General features: G+C 41.9%; 1 protein-coding gene across 8 annotated transcripts in view; it reads left to right on the top strand.

Moving 5' to 3' along the window:
* The window catches only part of PEAK1 (pseudopodium enriched atypical kinase 1), a gene marked incomplete at its 3' end in the record, with an annotated part of 295,822 nt that extends 276,437 nt beyond the window's left edge, over positions 1 to 19,385 (top strand). For all 8 annotated transcript variants that reach the window (XM_081230131.1, XM_081230134.1, XM_081230132.1 and 5 more), the window contains 2 exons: positions 1,522 to 2,267; positions 17,764 to 19,385. In XM_081230131.1, the coding sequence (XP_081086257.1) occupies positions 1,522 to 2,267; positions 17,764 to 18,924 (1,907 nt within the window). The remainder of the gene's footprint in view (positions 1 to 1,521; positions 2,268 to 17,763) is intronic.
* Between the last annotated feature and the right edge of the window lie 2,864 nt (positions 19,386 to 22,249).

The following is a 22,249-nucleotide window of genomic DNA, read 5'->3' on the forward strand; positions in this document are numbered from 1 at the left end:
TGATGCCTTCTGTTCTGTCTAATCATCAGTAGGAGCATATAGTTTCCTAGGGCTGCTATAACAAAGTACCGCAAAGTGGGTGGCTTAAAACAAGAGAAATTTATTCTCCTGTAGTTCTGGCAGCTTGGAGGTGAATTAAGGCGTTAGCAAGGTCATGTTCCCTCCGAGATTCTAGGTAGAATCCTTCCTTATTTCTTCCTAGCAGCTGGTGGTGGCCATCAATCCTTAGCATCCCTGGCTTGCAACTGCATTACTCCAGTCTCTGCCTCTGTCATCACATGGTGTTCTCCCTGTGTGTCTGTCTTTATATCCCATTTTCCCCTTCTTATAAGGACACCAGCCATATTGGATTGAGGCCCACCCTAATGACCTCATCTTAACCTGATTACCTCTAAAAAGACTCTATTTCCGAATAAGGTCACATTCACAGGTACCAGAGGTTAGGACTTCAGTATATTTTGGGAGAGAGGACATAATTCCACCCATAACAGAGCATTATGCTCTAACTCTGAAATATTGAGTGGAGATTTCATTTTAATAACATTACTGATTTTAATAGCTTTTATTAAACTTTCATGGTATATTTCTCTGTCTTTAAAAAAATAATGCTCCTTCCTCATTATACAGTAAGACCTGAAGGTGTCATTGATCACATACTTATGCGTTTTATCTTCTTCTAAGCATAAATTCTAGAAAGGAAACAAAGATGACTGGTCCTGTAACTAGGGCTTGTTGTAAGAGAATTTCAAAAGTAGCATCTCTCAAATCACAGTTTTTATATGCCCCCCAAAATAAAACAGAATCATGTAAGAGTTTGTGAATGATATTTGAAACAGCAGTTTACTGCTCATATACATGGTTCCCCTTACCACAGTCTCAGGGATCTTATACATAGACCAGTTTAAGTGGTGCTGGAATTCATCTCTGTAGTGAAGTGAAATAACATGGTTTATGAAATTGTATTCATATGTATTGGATGGAGAATGACAAGTGCTGTATACAATACAATGTAACTTTGGAACAAAGTTAAAAGAATAGAATAGTATCTTCTGAGCACCAGTCTAGCGGCCTCATTTGCTAATCCCAATTGTGTTTAATAATGCTCCCAAGTAATTTTTTTTAATGCACAAATACTATCATCTCTGTTCTGTCACAGTACAGTTATTTGAGTGTCTGTCACTCGTTAGTACTCTAGAGTGGTGAATACAGCACTCTTGGGGCCAGGAGTGGAGAATATGAATTCCTTCTTGAAAACAAAGCCCATTGCCCTGTTCCTATGGCAAAGAAATATGGAGACATTGTTCACATTTGTTGCTTCCATCAAGTCTTGAACTCTTACCTTTAAATTTAGCTATTTGTTCTTTGTTTTCTTTTACCATTTTTGGATTAAAGCATTGACTTTGTATATTCTTGTAGCCACCTCCCTTATTTCTGCTTAAGTTTCAATTATGTAACAAGAATGAAAACTTTACTTAATTATTCTTTTTTTTCCCTTTCTTTCTTTATTTTAAAACAATACAGGGCAATCTAGAGCAGCCATGATACCTCCCAAGCATCCACGGCAGCCTAAGGGAGCTTTAGATGATGCCATTACCTTTGGTGGGAAAACAGACCAAGAAACACCTAATGCTTCTCAACCTACACCACCCCCACTGCCAAAGAAAATGATCATAAGAGCCAATACAGAGCCAATCTCCAAAGACCTCCAAAAATCCCTGGAAACTACTCTTTGTGTCATGGCTAATCCCACCTATGATATCGACCCGAACTGGGATGCCAGCAGTGCTGGCTCTTCAATCAGTTATGAACTCAAGGGACTGGACATTGAGTCTTATGACTCCTTGGAGAGACCTTTGCACAAGGAGAGACCTGTGCCCTCAGCAGCAAACAGCATCTCCAGCTTAACCACTCTCAGTATTAAGGATAGATTTTCCAATAGCACAGAGTCCCTGTCCAGCCGGCGTGGTCCCTCTTGTAGACAGGGCCGGAGTATCCAGAAGCCACAGAGACAAGCACTTTATCGAGGACTTGAGAATCGTGAAGAAGTGGTGGGTAAAATCCGAAGCCTTCATACAGATGCCTTGAAGAAACTGGCTATTAAATGTGAAGACCTCTTCATGGCTGGGCAGAAAGACCAGCTCCGTTTTGGGGTGGACAGCTGGTCAGACTTCAGGCTAACCAGTGACAAGCCATGTTGTGAGGCAGGCGATGCAGTTTACTACACAGCTTCATATGCAAAAGATCCACTTAATAACTATGCAGTCAAGGTAAGAAAATTTTATAAATCTGATTTTAATCTTCTCTGACACACTGTTATTGAGATGGGTCTGGTTTTATTTTTTTTTCTTCATTCCTCCATTCAGCAAAAACTTATTGAGCATCTACCTTACACCAGATATTGTGATAGAAGAGAGGTTAACTTATTATCTAGAGGAGAAAACAGATATGTAAAGAGACAGACATAACACAGTATACTGAATGCTAAGATAGAAGTAAACAGAATTCTGTGGGAGCTTAGAAGGACCTTAACCCAGACTCTCGATGCCAGAGAATTCTTCTTGAAGTAGGTAATACTTGAGCTGTGATTGTTTGCAAAGATTTCCTGTACAAATGAGGTCTGTTATGTGCCTTCCACTCTATACTTCTGTCTTTATCCTCTAGCAAATAAGAGACCCTTGTCTGTCCCTGCTTTCTAACTCCTCTGCTTCCTGGAGAAACTTTTTTTTTTTTTTTGCGGTACGCGGGCCTCTCACTGTTGTGGCCTCTCCCATTGCGGAGCACAGGCTCCGGATGCGCAGGCTCAGCATCCATGGCTCATGGGCCCAGCCTCTCCGCGGCATGTGGGATCTTCCTGTACTGGGGCACGAACCTGTGTCCCCTGCATCGGCAGGCGGACTCTCAACCACTGCGCCACCAGGGAAGTCCTGAAGAAACATTTTTATAGAGGAAGGTAGCCAATATTTGTTGATGTACCAGGAACTTTTTAGTGTTATATAATTTAATCTTCACATCGACTTCATGGGGTTAAGATCTTTTTATCCATTTGACAGATGAGGAGAATAAAACTTAGGGTCACACAGCTAGCAATTAGTAGAGCTAGGATTTAAACACAGATCTCTCTGACTCCATAGCCTACACTTTGTCTGTTATGTCACATATTAACTTCTTAAATGTATATCACCCATACCAGACAACCCAGTTCTTTAAGAACGCTAAAACTCTTAAAATCAAGAATTCTTGAGCAATTACATTCACTGTAACAGTAAGCCATAGGCTTCATCAATGTAATAAATAAAGCATGGACTTTTAAGTCCAAAAGATCTGGGTTCAAATCCTGACTCTACCACTTAGTAGCCCTGTTACAAGTTGCTGTTCTAAGTCTCAGTTTCCTCAGCTTTAGAAAGGAATAATAATGATACCCATCTTACGGGGCCGTTTGGCTAAAAGAGAACAAAATGCCCCTGATAGGCATTCACTTCTTTCACTATCCCTTAGCTTCTTCCCTAGATTATTTTAGGAGAACAACAATCTTTTGAGCCTCAGTTTCCTCCTCTTTCAGATGTTTACAACAATGATCCATCTACTTTGTGAGATTGAGGTTAGGATCAAGTAAGATAATGCATGTGAAAGAGTTTCTAAAAGCATAAAGCTCTGTGTAAGCTTAAGGTAGTGTTCTCCCTTCCCATAGTCCCTTTTTACTGATTCTGTTCACTGGTTCAAAACTAATTAACATATCTAAAGGACTTGTATGTGTTAATTTGACTTAGAAAGACCAGATGGTGTCTTAGTAAATTAATGGATAAGGTAAATGATTGGTCTTACCTGTCTATCAAGACAGAATATATTTTTGCACCAGACCTTCAGCTGGCTGCTCCCTGCATTTGCAGCACCTAAGCCACTTCACTCTCTGGTGACACTCGCAGAGTGACACTGTGCCCCAGCCCACACTTTTTAAATTAAACTGAGGGGTAAACTGCAGAGAGAGGATCTAGATTCGAGTTAATATGTTACTGTTGAGTCTAAAAAGGCATTTAGAGATTCTGTGTAGCATTCAAGAGCTGTTATACCGGTTGGAGTTATGGGGCCTCATCTATCTTGGGCCTGTATTGCTACAAGATCGCCAGTGCAAGCAAGATGAGTACCTATTTCAGAAAGGGGCATTGAACTATCTGTTGTTCAAAACAACTAAGAAGTAGGGCTTGACTAACTTTATGTATTATTGCTGTTCAATCTTGTCTCTTTCTCAAATCAATGGTTTGGTATTGATTTCTTTGCTTGTAATGATGCAAAAGCAATCTCCAAAGAACAGGTGGCAAGTGGTTGTATACTGAGAGTTGTTGGCAGGTTTGGGAAAGGATGTTTTGCACTAAATGGTGACTATAAATGTCTCTTTGAAGACCCTCTAGGCATTGTAGAAGGATCCAGTTGATAGTACAACCTTAAAGGAATAAACTACTAGCATACTGTGAACCCTACCTTTGCAGAGATAAGCAAAAAAGACCAGCAGTTGGCTCACACAAACAACTTTCTACTGTTTGTCTTAAAATATCCCTTTCCGTACTAATGGAATTTAGAGTAGCTTAACAGGTATGACTGTCTTTCTCTCTCTCTTTTTTTTTAAATTGAAGTATAGTTGATTTACAATGTTGTGATAATTTCTGCTGTACAACAAGGTGACTCAGTTATACATATATATACATTCTTTTTTATATTCTTTTCCATTATGATTTATCCCAGGACATTGAATATAGTTCCCTGTGCTATACAGTAGGACCTTTTTGTCCATCCATTCTATATGTAATAGTTTGCATCTACTAACCCCAAGCTCCCAGTCCATCCCTCCCTCCCCCCACCCACATCCCACACCCCACACCCCCTGCCAACTCCACAACCACAAGTCTGTTCTCTATGTCTGTTGAAGAGACTGAAAGGTCTTTTAAAATGTTACAAAAGGAAGTTGGTGCTAGAATTTAACAATTTGTAAACCAAAGGATACTACCCCTTAAATAACAAGTCCACTGCAGTGATAGAGTACTAAGATCTTAACGTTGGGTGTTGTCTTAGCCGTAACAAAATACTAAGACTGGATGGCTTAAACAACATAAATTTATTTTCTCACAGTTCCGAATGCTGGAAAGTCCAAGATCAAGGTTCCGGCTGATTTAGTTTCTAGTCAGGGCTCTCTTTCTGCCTTGCAGGTGGCTGCCTTCTTCCTAAGTCCCCACATGGCTGAAGGGGTGGGGGCTGTCTAGTGTCTCTTCTTATAAGGACACTAATCCATATCAAGGCCCCACCCTTGTGATCTCATTTAACCCTAATTACCTCTTTGTAGGCCCTATCTCTAAATATAGTAACATTGGGGGTTAACAGGTCAACATATGAATTGGGGGGGTTCACAGTTCAGTCCATAGCATTCTACTCCTGGTCCCCCAAAATTCATGTTCTTAACACATGCAAAATATGTTCAGTCCATCCCAACAGCCCCAAAGGTCTTAACTCATTCTAGCATCAACTCTGAAGTCTAAAGTCCAAAGTCTCAATAGATGACATAAATATTATCTAAATGAGATATGTGTGAAACTCAAGGTCTGTTAAATCCTGAGACAAATTTCCTTTCCAACTGTAAACCTATGAAACTAGTCAAGTTATGTACTTCCAAAATACAGTGGTGGACAAGCATAGGATACACAATCCCATTCTAAAAGGGAGAAATCAGAAGGAAGGAAAGGATGATGGGTCCCAAGCAAATCCAAAACCTTGCAAGGCAAATTCCGTTAGATATTAAGGCTCAAGAATAATCCTCTTTGACTCAGTACTCTGCCCTCCAGGCCCATTGAGATAATAGCATCACCGCTATGGCTCTGCTGGGCACCCTGATCCTTTGGCTCTTTTTTTTTTTTTTTTTTTTTTGCGGTACACGGGCCTCTCACTGTTGTGGCCTCTCCCGTTGCGGGGCACAGGCTCCGGATGCGCAGGCTCAGCGGCCATGGCTCACGGGCCCAGCCGCTCCTCAGCATGTGGGATCTTCCCAGACCAGGGCACGAACCCACGTCCCCTGCATCAGCAGGCGGACTCTCAACCACTGTGCCACCAGGGAAGCCCCCTTTGGCTCTTTGTAGGGGCCCTGCTCACATGACTCTGCCAGGGCAGCCTACCTCTGAGGCACTGAGCAGGTTCCTCGCGGCCTTCCCAATCTGTGAGTAGGTTGAGAGTTTTCTAAATCTTCAAGCCCTGGTTCCTTTTTGCTTAACAATTCCTTCTTCAGTTCTTTCTCCCTTTGCACTTCACTATAAGCAGTCAAGAGGAAACAAGTCATTCCTTTAACCCTTTATTTAGAAGTCTCTCAGCTAAATATCCAATTTCATTGCTCACTAGTTCTACCTTCCGCAAAATACTGGAACACAGTTTAGCCAGGTTCTTTGCCATTTTATTAGAAATCTCACCTTTTTTTCTATTTTCTAATAATATGTTCCTCGTTTCCGAGACCTCACCAGAATCACCCTTAATGTCCATATTTCTAGCAACAGTCTGTTCATAAGTATCTAGGCTTTTTCTATTATGAATCTTAAAACTCTTCCAGCTTCTACCCAATTCCAAACCCACTTCTACATTTTTGGGTATTGGTTACAGCAGTGCCCCACTTCTCAGTATCAAGGTCTTAGTCTGCTTGGGCTGCCATAACAAAATACCATAGACTGGATGGCTTTAGGAACAACAGAAATTTATTTTCTCCCAGTTCTGGAGACTGGAAAGGAGGATTCTATTCCTGGCTTATAGACAGCCACCTTCTTGCTGTGTCCTTATGTCAGGCTTGGGAGGGTGGGGGAGAGAATATGTCACACTGGGGGTTGGGGCTTTGACATATGAATCTTGGGAAGACACAGTTCGGTTCATAGCTTTATTCTGTTTTTCATTCAGTGTGATATCTGAATTGTATCGGTCTTCAACTAAAAGTAGTCAGCTGACATGAGTCCAAATTCTGAATCTATCATTGTGTGTTCCCAAACAAGTCATGTAATCTCCCTTGATTTTCACTGCCCTTCCTACCTTGTAAGATTGTTATATGTGTATGTGTTTATGTAGTGAAACTGCTTTTGTAAACTATGAAGTATATATAAAATATAATAAAACTGCATTATTGTTGTTAATAATAATGGAAAATTACTTCTCAACATTCTTTTGTCACTCAGTATTATTCTTCATTAATATTAGGCACTAGCCTGAGCATATTTTTAATATGCTCTGCACTTAGATATTTTCTTTCTCATTCCTTCAAAATCATAAACATATTTCCTTAAAATTATGAGAGAAAGCTACTAATGTTACAATCCCTCAGAATTTCAGCACTGCCCAAAATTGGAAACAAAATGCCTGATATTAAGGAAACAATGTAATAAATTATGGTATATCAGCCCAATGGAATGTTTGCAGCCATTAAAAATGGTCATCATGAAGACTGTATAAAATCATGGAAAACATTTTTTGTAAAATGTCACATTAAAATAGCAGAATAGCAAATACTAGGACCATAACTTTTAAAAAAATTGACCTACAAAATGGTAATATGCAAACAATTTCTAAATTTAGAGTGGTGAGGATTATAGGCAGTTTTTATTTTGTTTAAAAATGATGTCATAATGTCTTTTCATTGAAAAAGCTAAGGAATTGGAGATTTTGGATCATTTGATACTGAGCTTTAAATTTGTGCTTTAGCAGCTTATTGGCTGTGTTACCTTGGCCCAGTTACTTGTCTTTTCTAAGCCTGTGTCCTTACCTGTAAAATGGAGAAAAAACTTCATTCTTCTTAAAGCCATTGTGAAAAATCACAAGAGTCAATATGTACATAGAGATGTATATAGTGCTCAGAGCATCATTTGACACAAAGTAAGCATTCAGTAAATGGTAGCTATTTACTTCACCACTCTTCTTCTCATGTACCTAGAAAACACCTCTATTTTCTTAAAGAATCCAGCTCTGTGAATTTTCTTCTCTGATCTTCTTATTTATTTATTTATTTATTTATTTATTTACACCAGGTCTTAGTTGTGGCAGGCGGGCTCCTTAGTTGCGGCTAACAGGCTCCTTAGTTGTGGCATGCAAACTCTTAGATGTGGCATGCATGTGGGATCTAGCTCCCTGACCAGGGTTAGAACCCAGGCCCCCTGCATTGGGAGTGCAGCATCTTATCCACCGCACCACGTGTACATAATGGGCATTCAATAAATATTTCTAACATTTACTGTATAAAACATTGTGATATCTCTGTTATATCACATTTAACAGAATACAGAAATACATATGAATAAGACAAAAGCCTTGCCCTCAAAGAGCATATATTCCAGTGGGAAAGACAAAGACATAAATAACTTTTAAACAAGACGTTATAATAAAGGTTCACAGTGGTGTGGAGATGTAAAGATAAATAAAGATCAATGAATGAAAGAAGTCATTGTTAACACTTACCTCAGGGCCAATACAAAAGGGCCTCTAGTGTCCCTTTCACACTAGTCTTAGGGGTGAATACAGTGCATGGAGAGAATAGTGGAAAATTGAATAGTGGAAAGATTTGGGACCAAATTTAGAGGCTTTGATTGATGAGCTTAAGAGGTTGGGCTGTATTTTGTGTTTTGTGGGAAACCATTAAGGATTTTTAAACAGAAAGATGACATAAGATTAATGATTTGGGAAGTAAACTGCAGTGGAAGAGTCCAGAAGAATCGGAAGCAGGCAAGCCAGTCATTATACTATTGCAATTGTCCAGGTAAATAATAAAGAGATCCTGAAATAGGACCATGGAAAAGAAGGGACAGGCAGTGAGAGAGCTGAGGCAGGCCATCGACCATGTCTGGTGCGCGGCTGGATGTAAGATGAGGGCACTGTGCTAAGATTTCACGGAGGAGCAACCCCAGGAGGATGGTGATGCCATTAACTGAAATATGAATCAGAAAAGCCAGAAAGATGAGCTCTCTGTGGAGCATGCCCATGAGATAGCCAAGTCAAGAGAAAGCCTGTAACCAGACAAAAATGTGAGTTCGGTACTCAGAAGGGAGGTCAAGTTTACCTAGTCCTCTCATAAACTTGATTTAGTTCAAGCTGTGGGAATGTATGAGACTGTAGTGGTAAAGTCTGCAAATTGGGAAAAGGCCCACACAGCTAAGTGACATAAAGCAGGAAAATTTGGAGAGGATGTAGCAAAGAACAAGGGCCCACAGATCAGAGTCCAAGATTGCAGAAGGCTTGAGCAGAATGAGAAGGCAGGAGTTGAATCTCTGGTAAACCTCAAAAAAATACAGTCTTGGTACTAGTGGAAGTGGATATCCAATGCAGTGAGTTAGTGGAAATATGGAACGGGGAGGCTGAGGAGGCAGTGAGCACAATGTATTTTTAAGTGTTTTGGTGAAGGAAAGGCCAAATTGATTCCCAGACAATATTTAACGTTCAACTCCTGTTTCTGTGTTATTCATGTCTCCTTTTATCCCCTCGTCACCATTTGGTGAGCCACCACGCGGTAGATTGGACCGTCTGTCTCTGTGGCTACATGCTGGCTGGCCTCCAGCCCTTAACTTCCCTGCTCTAAATAAAATCCACCTTGCTTTTGCCACCTTTCAAAGAATCTGGGTAGCCACTGACCAAACATGTAGTCCTCAAAGTACACTCATCAACTTTAGAAAGGCAGGCCTTTGTCATTCTACACAGGAAGAAACTGAGAACAGAGAGGAACAATTATTTCTGCATATCGTCATTAGCTTTATGGCAGGCTGCCTCCTTATTCCTATGTGGAACTTGTCCTATTATATCATACCTGAGTCAATAGATTGACCCTGCTGTGTCTCAGTGTTATCCCTGAATGGACAAATGACAGCCTTTTGCCTAGAAGCAGGGTGGACAGTTGGTAAAATTATGGCTCAGTGTCAGTGGGACATTCTTTTTTCACCGTTGTCATGAGATCATTTTATAACAAATGCTGCTATGTGAGACCACATGAGAAATTGATGAAATTACCTCGAGGAAGGTGATGAAAATCTTTTATAAGCAAAAAGTATAAATTTCTGACTTATTTTTCCAGTAGTTCCAACTCTGTGGTACTAGGTATCTTCTCTTTTTAAAGTAGTCCTGGTCTTTGTTCTCAGGGATAGAGCACACAAAGCTTAGTGAAGATGTACACTTTCCTATTACAGCACTGGAGCAGCTTCTTTTCTTCCAGCTATGCCAAGAATCTTGTTAAAAGCTTGTAATAAAATAGAGGTGAACTGTGGAGACCAGCATCTTTTATTGCATTTTGACTCTGGAGTCTCCATTGATCTCATTTGGGTGGATGCTGAGAAAGCAAGACACTAAATGAAAAAGCATTAATAGGAATAACTATGATTGGTAGGAATTTACAACTAGTTCAGACTATAGGATCAGGCAATTAATTACTGGCTTAGTGACAAGGAAAAAGCTTTAGAGGAAACCACTTTCATTATCATAATTCAACACAAATATGCCCAGCATTAGAACTTCACAGAAAGTGATTAATCAGCAGCCAGCTCTACAGACTCATAGCCATCCTAGGTCAGTGTCCACTTTATTTCAGAGCTGAATGCATACAGAAGTGCCTTAAAGTCTCAGCTGGAAATTGATTTAGAAAGAAGAAGTTTGGAGTGCTCATGTAAACCTAGAATCAAAATGAATTGTCTAGTAGGAAAAGGGAGCCATAGCTTTAATTAATGAGGTGAGAGGACATAGATGGGAATTATAAATTGGGATTCAAATTAAGTGAATTCCTAATCTGGGCCCTCAGCAGGTTATTGAACTGTGCTGTGCCTCAGTTTCTCTAGTGTGATCATCCTGGGTGTCATTCTGTCAGCCTAAATTACTGGCTCAGGAACAGGTGATTTTCTTTTGATCCATATGCTGAGTGGGAGCCTAAAAAGATTTTATGAGTACAAATCACAAATAAAATAGAAAAATCTTATACAGTTGCCTTCTTGAATTTCTCTTCTAGACTCCAAAATGTTTTTTGGGCATGTGAATATTTTTGCAGCAATTCAATCTGTAAAATACCTGGCCTACCTGACAGGTCTCATAGCAGATTCCTATAGCATGGAGTTCTGAGTACTTGGGGCCCAGAGAGCATTTATATATTAAACACTTAATCCATTTTGGATATATTTGTAACAGCATTGAGTGTGTATAGGTCTTAGCTGTGTAGCAGCAAGTAAAGCAGTACTCTTCCTGGGCAGATCAAGGAATTGAGGTCAATTGATGATCAGCCTGTATTCTTAGAGTGAGGTTGTACCAAATAATGGATATCAATTTAGAATTTGCCAGTTTTCATTCTATACTCTTTCCCGTATGGAGTTGTGCTTTTGGGTAATGTGACAAAATACCACAGATGGTATAGTGTGTGTGTGATATTCAGTGTTTCTCATTTTTGTCCCTCTACCATTCATTCCCTACAATATCCATCTCACTTAAAGTTCACTGAGGAACTGTAAAGTGCTTAGTGCGAGCTGGAAATGAGAATCCCTGCTGATAAAGTGGAAGTCAGCTGAAGTCATACTAGGCCGACTGGGCCCATAATAGAAAAATAAAAGCTAATGTAGAATATTTTTGAAGAGTCCTGTATTTTGTAATTATTTCTTTCTTTGGGGAAAAGAGAAAATTGAATGGAATGATGAAGAACAGTGTTGTTTTGTGTGGTTTTTGTGCAATACAAAACCCCTGAGCCTCCAAGGCAGCCTGGACTCAGCAGACAGCCCTCACTGTTCAGATTTTACTCATTTGTGTAGTCAGGTCATGAGTGTATATTACCCAGATTTGTCAGCCATTGCCCCCTCCCCATCACCTTGCCAACTTCCATGTGTTTAGTAAAAGCTATGCATATATTCTAGCTGTTCTGAGTAAATAAGCCTTATGGCTATACCAGGTCAGATGTCACCTCTCTTAGTATTTGTGCAGACATACTGAGCATGTGTCTTGCTCTGTGCTGGAACCCAAAGATACAAATATCTGCTCTTAAGACAGACAAAAGAAAAATGTGACAGCTGCAATAATAGAGACCTGTACATGAGATGCAGGTGAAACAGAAAGGAGGTTTAGGGTATATAGCACTTTCTCTCCTTGACACGCATGATGCATGTGATGACTTTGAAAAAAGTAAGGGGAATCCCTCAGGCATATGAGGGGAGAAGAGGAGCCTAAATCAGAGAGAATACCTGGAGGGTAGGAGTAGGGCTCTGGCTGCATGGAGCTCAGTGTGGCAAACGTAGAAGAGGGGTGAGAACTAAGACTAGAAAGAGAGGCCAAGCCAGGACTTTATCCTGTGAAGATAATGAGAAACCACGAGGAAGTTTATCCAATTTTTTTTTTTGAAAGGTAGCTCTGGTGACCACGTAGAAGGTGTGTTTGAGGGGAATCACATGAGAGGCAGGGAGACCAGTTGGAAATCTTTTGTAGTAGACCAGCAAATGACAATGGTAGCCATAGAGATGGAGAAAAGAGGATAATTTGAAAGTTATATGGGAACAAAATCAGTAGAAGTTGGTAATTGACTAGATGCAGGGAATGAAGATGGAGGAGAAATCCAGAGTGAACTTCATATCTCATCTAGATGTCGGGACAGATAACAGAGCCATTCACCAATAGAGGGCGTACTGGAAGAACAGGGAATTTGGTGGGGAAAAGTTCAGGTTTGGTTATGTTGAGTTTAAGGCATCCATCTATAGGATGGAACATACATGGAGAGAAATCAAGTAGGCTGTTGTATAGATAAGTCTGAAGCTCAGAGACAAGTTTGGATTGCAAATGTAGACGTGGAAGCCAGCAGTATATCAAGAGGGCTGAAGCCATGAGCTTACTGAAGGGAGTACGTCAATGAGAAAAGAGGATAGAGAGCAGACCCCTCAAACACCAGCATTTCAGGAAGCCTTTGGGAGGAAGGTAGAGTAAGTAAGAACAGATAATACCACTCCCCATTCAACAACTGATTTATTCCATAGCCATCCTGTTTTGCCAAATGTCCACCTTTCCCCCCCACCTCCCTACTTTGTTGCCTTAAACTGAATATCTATTCCACTCCCCAATACTGAAAGGGCAGCAAGATGTACAGCCTCTTTACAGGTCCCAGGCATCGTGGGCATTCTGAAAGTGTCAGTAGCATTAGACACATAACGCTGTCTTCTCCTTCCCAGCTGCTTTTAATGAGGCTTTACAGTCAAAGCCCCTCACAGTCTACTTTTTTAAAGTTAGCTATCTAGGTTGAGATTATTATAATAAACATAAATGCTTTATAATGGCAAATTTGCCTCAAAGATATGCAGAGTAGTTGCCCTGAGCAACACAGAAAATGAGCTCCTGCACTGAAATGAATGTTTGGAATTAAACTTCTCAGGTTGTGTGTGAGGATCCATTGTCAGCTCTGTTTCCCCACTAAGATCAGGCTTGTGTTAAGTGTTGTATATTTTGCCCTGGGTCTAAGAAGTTCTCAGGAGAGATTAATTTGGCTCTGATTCTGGAAGCATTTTTTTCCCCATTTTCCAACAGATGATTTAACAGTGGTTAAGGAGTCCCCCACCCCACTGTATTTAGGGGCTCTGGCCAGATTGCTTCAGGATGCTGTGTTCCACAGATAGGAAGCTTAAGGAGCTGTCGGATACTTGTTTGAATGCACAATTGATAGGAATCAATATTTCTCCTTCCCCTTCTCCGTTCTCACTCATCTTTATTAACTGAGACAAGCACTCAGTTTCCCTCAAACCTCTGTTTTTGGGACAATGTATTGTCCACATTGGTGGGCGTGGAACTACCAGCTGGCTGACTGTCCCTTCTGATGTTCTTCTGGCTTCCTCTGGAGAAGTAGCTCCAGAAGGTGTGCCTTGTGAGTGGGCAGAGAGACAAGAGTCACTGTGCCCAGGATGGGCATCCCTTCCTGCTTGTGCTCCTCACACCAAGTGTTCCCTTTTCATGAATTAGGCATTGCCACCTTCACAGAACCAAGAACTTGTCCACAAAGAGGACCTATGGCATATTTTACAAGATTCAACCTTCACCAGCCTGGTTTTGCTCTCTTGCTGCAGTCTCCATGCAAACGACTCCAGGATCTTGATGTTGCAGCTCCCTCTAGTGTCACTGTGGCTCAGGCTCTCCTAGGGCTTTTCTTCCCATTCAGAAAATGTACACAGTACAGTCTGTCAAAATTGGCAGTGTTTTAAATAGGCTTTCCCATACATAGTCAAAACAAATATGAGATGATTTTTCTCCCATTACAAAAGGGAATCTTACATGAAGATATAGGACCATTCCAGCTCCAGTTTTGTTCCTATTTCAAAATTTTGTGAAGCCTAGGAGTCCTGTGGAAATCATTCTTCTTGAGGAGTGGATCTTTCAGTTCAAGCCAGCTACGCTTTGTAAGGAAGGAGTATGAATTCCTTTCAAGAAAAGTAAATAAAAATGGGAGGCCAAGAAGAAGTTACTTTGATCTCTGCTAGAGAAAATACTGGATAAGGGAAGAAGGAAAAAAAAACAACAACCAGCTAGAAGAACCCTGTCCATTTGTTCTGGAAAGAGTGGCTCGTTTTCTGAAATGACTTTTGGACTAGAAATTTATCATCTGAAGTCAGGTCATTTTGAGGTTTTTTTTTTAAACTAAAGAAGTTATTAATATTTGAAAAATGGCTACTATGTGGTACATAGAATAACATAATACTCCTACCTAAATTAACATCATCGCAGGCTCCATAATAAAGATTTATGAGATACTCATCATATGAGAAATCCTATTATGGAAATCTCCATAGGTCTGTGTTTTGGTTGTAACTGTTCTCATGGTTATGAGCCAATCAAAAGCCCTGGTATTTTGTTTTCCTCTTTCACACTCCAGTCTTCTCCCTTTCTCCTTTGCCCTTACAACTAGAGTGACCCATTATTCTCCAGCCTGTCTACATATTATAAGATGAAGAGATAAGGAAGTGCTACCTCCTCAGCTTGGCTATTTAGGCAGACCATTTCCCTTCAGAGCATCCAAAATGACTGAACAATTTATCATTTCTTCTTTGTAAATCACTTTGAACTTTTATCTCAAGTTGATCTGTGAAGCTAAACATAAATTCTAGTTGTAGTATCCATGCTCTTATCTACTCACAAAGCTCTAGGATATCTTATATAAATGTGTGTGTGTGTGTGTGTGTGTGTGTGTGTGTGTGTGTGTGTGTAGATAAAGTTAGAATAGAAATAACAATTAGAGTATCATCTCTGCTTCTAATGCCAAACCAAAGGTGGCAAGTTTTTTTCGGTGCAACTTGGCATAGTGAAAACTACAGTTGGGCCAAACAGTTCTCTCTCTCTTAGCCTTGGGTTGGCCTGTCTTAGATCAGAACAGGCTGTTGATCTTGACTTGTTTGTCAGGGCTGACCTGGCATAGAAGTGTGAAACTTTAACGGTCCCTCTTTAGCTGCCCTCTATGAATCCTGTGGTCAGAGAGCCTCCTTGCTGGGGCTAGTGGCTCTCAGACTCAAAAGAAAGATGCATTTTTCTATCTTGCTCTCTTTGTTCGAAAAAATATGACGATTCTATAATGCATCATTTTAACATTTACAAGTTGTTAACTGTTTTAGTCATTATGAATGTTACATTTGTACAGCTTTGTAGTTTACAGATATGCTCTACATACTTGATCTCATTTGATTCTCATAATTGCCCTGTGATGTAGGTTTCAGTATTCTTTATATTGTCTCCTTTATTAGAAAGACTGGGACCCAGAGAAATTAAGAGAAATGCCCAAGGTTACACAGCTAGTAGCGAGGCTAAATGCTAGGCCTCTCAAGTCTTTGGTGAGTGTCCTTTCTATAGGATGACAGCGAGAGTTTAACTACACAGTCTAATTCAGCCAAACTCAGTGGTATTTGATTGACTTTTCAAAGGCTGAGGAGTTGGGACCTTTGAACTTTCATTCCAGCAGGCAGTGTGATATTGAGCAAATTATTAAAACTGGAAATGGGGTTAATGGTACCATGTCGTGGATCTAACTCCCATACAACTAGGTGATGACTAGTATAGGATTTTTAAATACCTAATGACATATAAATATGAAATATTGCCAACAGTACAGTATAGAAAGGATTCATGTTGTGATTAATGAGCATATAGGATTATATATTATACTGCATGTGCTGAGACTTTGAGAGCTTTCCAAAGATAATGCTTTCTGAAAGATATATGTTTGAACTTGAACTCAGTCTGGGGATATCTCTGTTTTAAGACCAGAAATTTGCTTAAAGAAGAGATGCTTACTGTGCCCTCAAACTTATTAGGTAGGTGGTAGAAGACTTGAAGGAACTTGTTTTCAGACCTATGTGTGTGTGTGTGCATGTGTGCATGCGTGTGTGTGTGTGGCATTGAATCACTCATATCAAGTCTCTAACTGTAATAAATATGTATAAATACAGTAAATGAGAGAGGAATGTTCCTCTCTCTTGAGACTCCTTTGCCTTTGGCCCTTTTTTTTTTTTAATATCTATTTGAATGGAAATCAGAGCATGCTGCTTCTCCGAATTGAGAACCCATCAGCGTCCTCCTAAGATGTACATTTTTCTTTTTAAATAGAAATGACTAGAAAAGCTTTTTAAAATTTGCATTTCTGTGTTACTGCAATAAACGGGCAAATGTAAACACTACAGAGCACCTGTTGCTGGGAGGCTTTGGTGTTTGTGAGATGTGGCAGCGTGCACCTGCTGGGGAGGAAGAGTGGCAAGTGTGTACCTGGTTCCCAGGGTCGTGGAGGATCTGTCTGGACCAGACTATGATGATCTATGAACTGGTGTTGGAGACTCAGCCTTCCGTTGTCAACTTCTCATATCATATCATGAGGAGAATCCATTTAGGGGTGATTTTATTTACTTTTTGCTTTTCTAACCCTTTAAGACCAGATATACAATAGTTGTTTTAGTATGTAGAACTCTTGGCTAATGTTTTTGATCAAGCAACTCTTCCTTGATCCGTAACCACTTAAGGTCTTTTTGAGAGGCCTTATTGCTTGAATATTAGGCCTTCAGTGAGGCCTGTTAAGAGAAAGTGTAAAACTCAGACTCCTGCCATTGAAATGTTTGTTTTGCTCTGACTAGTTGAGACCAACGATTCTCTCACTCTTTCATCTCTACCCTGAGTGCCTGAGTTGTGACCATCACAATGACATTCGTTAAAAAGTTAGGAAAAGTTAGGAAAACCCACAGTTTACTTGGCCAATTGTATGTCACTCTCCTGACCAGTGATATAATAAGGTATTCTGGCCTACTTTATGAGCCATTTATTGAGCTGCTGTGTAAGGCTAGGCTGTAAACCTCCACAGAAAGCGGGTGGAAAATGACTTTTTGTTGTTCAGTTTTCTAGATGAGGGGCAAGGTACAGTGGAAAGAGGAAGCTTTGGTGTTAGACAGACTTAGGTTTGCAAACTGGTGGCCCTTGGGTTTTTTTGTCTTGGTTTGTTTTGGTTTTGGTTTGTTTTTTTAATTCTTAGGTCCTCGGCCTACTTTGAAGAGTTAGTGTAAGGACTAGAGGTAATACACATGAAGTTAAGCATGTGGACACTGTTGCTGTCACTCAGCACAGGTTTGCCAAGACCCTTTCTGAAGATTCAGCTCTAACGCTGTGTCTTCACTGAAACACTGTTGCTTTTGCCACTCCAGACTCCCACCAGTCACCTTCCAGGTAACACTTCTTTACACATCATAAGCCTTATTATGAAAGTGTGCATTTTCAATTGTGTTCTTTGCTTTCTTCTTACAGATCTGTAAGAGCAAAGCTAAAGAATCGCAGCAGTATTATCACAGCTTGGCTGTCCGGCAGAGTCTGGCTGTCCATTTTAACATCCAGCAGGACTGTGGTCACTTCCTTGCTGAAGTTCCTAAACGTCTGCTTCCCTGGGAGGACCCTGATGCCCCTGAAGAGGAAGAGGATGAAATGGAAGCGACAGACGAGGTGAAAGGAGGAACTGATGGAAAAAGCCCAGAGCCCGGCTCTGAAGCAGAGTCATCCCACCAAGAAAGCCAGGCAGTCGTTAGCAGGAAGCAGAGAAGCCACGTTGTGGTCATCACCAGAGAGGTTCCCTGTCTCACCGTGGCCGACTTTGTGCGCGACTCTCTAACGCAGCATGGGAAAAGCCCTGACGTGTATGAGAGGCAAGTGTGTCTGCTGCTCTTGCAGCTGTGCTCCGGCCTGGAGCACCTCAAACCCTACCACGTCACTCACTGCGATCTGCGTCTGGAGAACCTGCTGCTTGTCCACTACCAGCCCGGGGGACCCGCCCAGGGCCTTGGGCCTGCGGAGCCCGGCCCCACCTCTTCTTGTCCCACGAGGCTCATAGTAAGCAACTTCTCTCAAGCCAAGCAGAAGAGCCATCTGGTGGACCCTGAGATCCTCCGGGACCAGTCCCGCCTCGCCCCAGAGATCATCACAGCCACCCAGTATAAAAAGTGTGATGAGTTCCAGACAGGCATCCTCATCTACGAGATGCTGCACCTGCCCAACCCCTTCGATGAGAACCCGGAGCTGAAGGAGAAGGAATATACTCGAGCAGACCTGCCTCGCATCCCACTCCGCTCCCCCTATTCCCGGGGCCTGCAGCAGCTGGCCAGCTGCCTCCTGAACCCCAACCCTTCTGAGCGACTCCTCATTTCAGGCGCCAAAGGCATCCTCCAGTGTCTGCTCTGGGGCCCCCGGGAAGGCCTCTTCCAGACTTTCACTGCCTCCCCTAGCCCAGTGCAGAGGAATGCCTTGCTCCAAAACTGGCTAGACATCAAGCGAACACTGCTCATGATCAAGTTTGCTGAGAAGTCCCTGGACAGGGAAGGTGGCGTCAGCCTGGAGGACTGGCTTTGTGCTCAGTATTTGGCTTTCGCTACTCCAGACTCCCTCAGCTGCGTCGTGAAGATCCTGCAGCCCCGTTAACGTATCCCAGTTGCTGCTCTTACTTCGTTGTCACCTTCTTCAAGTCGCTCACATACTTCCCCTTCCTCATACTCACACAGAATTCAAGGAAAGGGGAGAGGCGAGCCTTCCATCCCCATCCATGAACAGATGAGTCCACTCTGAAAGGTTGTCCTCAGCTCTAAATCCAGTGAGACGCTGAGTCTCTCTTAACTTCACAGAAAGTCAGCCGCACAAACATGCAGCTGCCTTCCATGGGAATGCCTTCTGCCCTAACTGTCCCCAAAATACAGGGAAAATGAAGACATATCCTTGAAGGGACAGCTCCTGTGGTTTGAACCCAATGAGCTGGGTCCAGTTCCTCCATAATTCTGAATATCCCCTGTCTTTTTAACACCGTGTATTTATTCTCACTAGCAATAGACAGATTTAACCAGTCCTTACCATCATCCACTAAGCTCTCACAACAGACTTTCTTTAAAGGATCAGAACTGCCATCCTTAGCATCAGCCCAGTTTTGGTTCCGGGGACTGTATCCTTTGTTCCAGGAGGAGTAGAAGGACGAGGAGAGATCCCATCCTTTGGGTCATGAACCCATTTTCATTTCTATTATTGATAAGTGTGTGCACTGCATGGAGGGCGGCCCTAACAGTCTCCCCTCTGCTGCCACTGCCTGATTCTCCTTCACCTCTACTCTCTCCCCACTTGCCAATGAAGTTTTGGTTTATCGGCCACTTGTGGCCCATTACAGAGCTGACCCGAGGTGGTGTCACCAGTGCCTCAGCAGGGTGGAGTGCAGTTCAGATCTTATAAATAGCTGGCAGGACACAAGGAGATGATTTTCCTGCATGTGCAATTCTCTAGGGGCCATCAGGGGAACAGAGTTTAAAGTACTGTTCTTTGATTACTGTCAGAGCTGTCAACGTTGGCAGCCAGGGCTGCCGGTGCCCAGATCACAGTTTTCCCTCGAGCAGTAATTGGCCAGCTTCCTTCTGTCAGTAGCCAGCGTTAACTAGTCTACCAAATGCTGTAGACAACAGCCCTGCATGAAACGGCTGTCAGTGGAGCTGTAATGTCTCCTTAGAGGGCATGGCGTGGCCGGCTATTAGGATGGCCAGAAGGCAGGGGAAGAGGAGAAGGCCGCTGATGAGACTGCTGACCTCCTCCTCAGAATGCTGGCCTTTTCTAGAGAGACTGCCTCCCAATGCACAGGCACATTGCTCCTTGTGACCCTCTGAAATGGCTCTGGAGGACAGCTCCCAGGGAACTTGGATTGCTGAGGTGGGTGGCTGAGAGCTGTTCACCGTACCTGGGGTCTGTGCTCCTCCTCTATGGATATATGTGCAATTTTGGTATGTATTTTTTTTTAGCTGTATATACAATGTTTATGTTGCAACTTCACCTGAAGCAATATCTCCAGAAACCCTCCCCTTCTTCCCTTGGCACATATTTGAGCTGAGTGACGAGTGTTCCTTCCACGTGTGTGTGTGTGTGTGTGTGTGTGTGTGTGTGTTATTCAAAACTGTGAGTATCTGTTCTGTTTACTTCAACCTTGAAATCCCAAGAGTCACTCAGACAGTGTGAGAGTGTGTACACGTATGTACCCGTGTGTGTGCACATGCACGCTGGAAGTAGAGGCCAGGCCTCTGGGGGAGCAACCTGTGGCAGGGTTGATAGACGCGTTCTCTGCACTGGTTAGTGAGACAGCCCTGGGCCCCTCATCTACCGGCGCAGAGTTTGTTAAAGCCAAGCCTGATTGTGCAGTATTACTTAGATAGCACGTTAGTGGCCTTTTGGTAATTTCTAAACTTTTAACATTATTAACAACCTTTCATGTGATTCACCTATATCAAAGAGGATCAAGAAAGGAGAAGAATGTATTTTATTGTGCTCTTCTTTGTTTCTTTTTCTTTTTTTTTTTTTAGAGAATGGGACATGTGAGGCTCCATATGGAACATGTGCCTGTCCTCCTGGCCAGCAGTACAGGTCTTCCAGGGAAGAGAGCTGGTTGGCCCACAAAGAGTCTTGTCTCCTCTGGCCAGAGTGCAAGGCTCTGCCCCTAGGAATGGCCACAAGGTGGGCATGCCGCTGCAGGCCAGCAGTCCACTGTCTCTCTCGGTGTCCTGTGACATGGCCACACCTTGCCTAGCAGGCTGGTGTTCGGTTCATCTTAGCATAGCCCATGTGCACATAACTCCCTGCCCAATTATACACTGAAGTGGCAGTGCACAGACCACTGACCCTGTCAGCCAGCACGTTCCCTTAGCAGCCCCCCTCCATGGTTTGCATATTGAGACACTTTTTCAATGTCACTCTCGTGGTGCCTTGCCCATGTAAATTTGAATGTTGACTATTTAATGAGGTTTCATATTTAATGAAGAATGTTTCCTGGTCCCTCTATTTGTTCTCTAGGCATCCTCCCTCCCCCCGCCACACACTTTTTTTCTCTGTTTCTGTTTTGCCTTGGACCCAGTCTTCTTCATTTTAACTCTATAGTATTATAATCATGGACACCCTCCACTACCGTTATCTCCTAGCACTGGCAAACCGAGCACCTCTTCACATCAGATGTGTTTAGTACTGTTTTCATATTCAGACTTGTTAAGGGCAAAAGAGTAATGCCAACTAGTCAGAGAAGGGACTCAGGCTTCCCTGAGACAGGTGGCTAGATTAACAGCTCTCTGAGTGAGGGCCAAGGAATGTAAGGTGGGGAGGGAAGAAGGTGTTACAGGTTAGAGCAGAATAGGCAAAATAACCCTATTTCTAGGCAAGAAGTATTTACATCAGATGGTCCTCCAAATATTTTTCCAAATATGATGAAATTCAATCAATCTCATATTATCACAAACATTTTACATTTCCATTTTAATTGTAGTAGGAACTTTGAATACATTCATCAACTGGAAAGAAATCCTGCCCTCAGACACAGACAGACATACATACATATTTATATATATATATATATATATATATATATATATATATATATGAGTTTTGGATTGTGACTAGTATAGCACTTTGTTTTCTCAAGTAATGTCAAGTTATTGTCTTCAATACTGATTGGATTTTTTCTCTTCTATTGAAGTTTATACTATAGATTCTTCCATTTATATTGAGAATTTGAACAATTAAGCCGCTATTGGAACTTTTCCTTAAGCCACATGAGCAAGAATAATCTCTCGTACACATTTGGGTATTAGAGAAACAGGACAATGGCTGGAGTAGCCAAGACCAAGACTGAATGTACAGCAGAGTGCCTTGTTAGCATGATAACCTCGTCTGGGAAGGAAGGGAATTAGATGTTCCACAGGAAGGACGGGGGCTGTGAGAGGGCTCTTTTGCTAGC

The sequence above is a fragment of the Mesoplodon bidens genome (assembly GCF_964165515.1).
Source record: "Mesoplodon bidens genome assembly, chromosome: 3".
Taxonomy (NCBI): Eukaryota; Metazoa; Chordata; class Mammalia; order Artiodactyla; family Ziphiidae; genus Mesoplodon; species Mesoplodon bidens.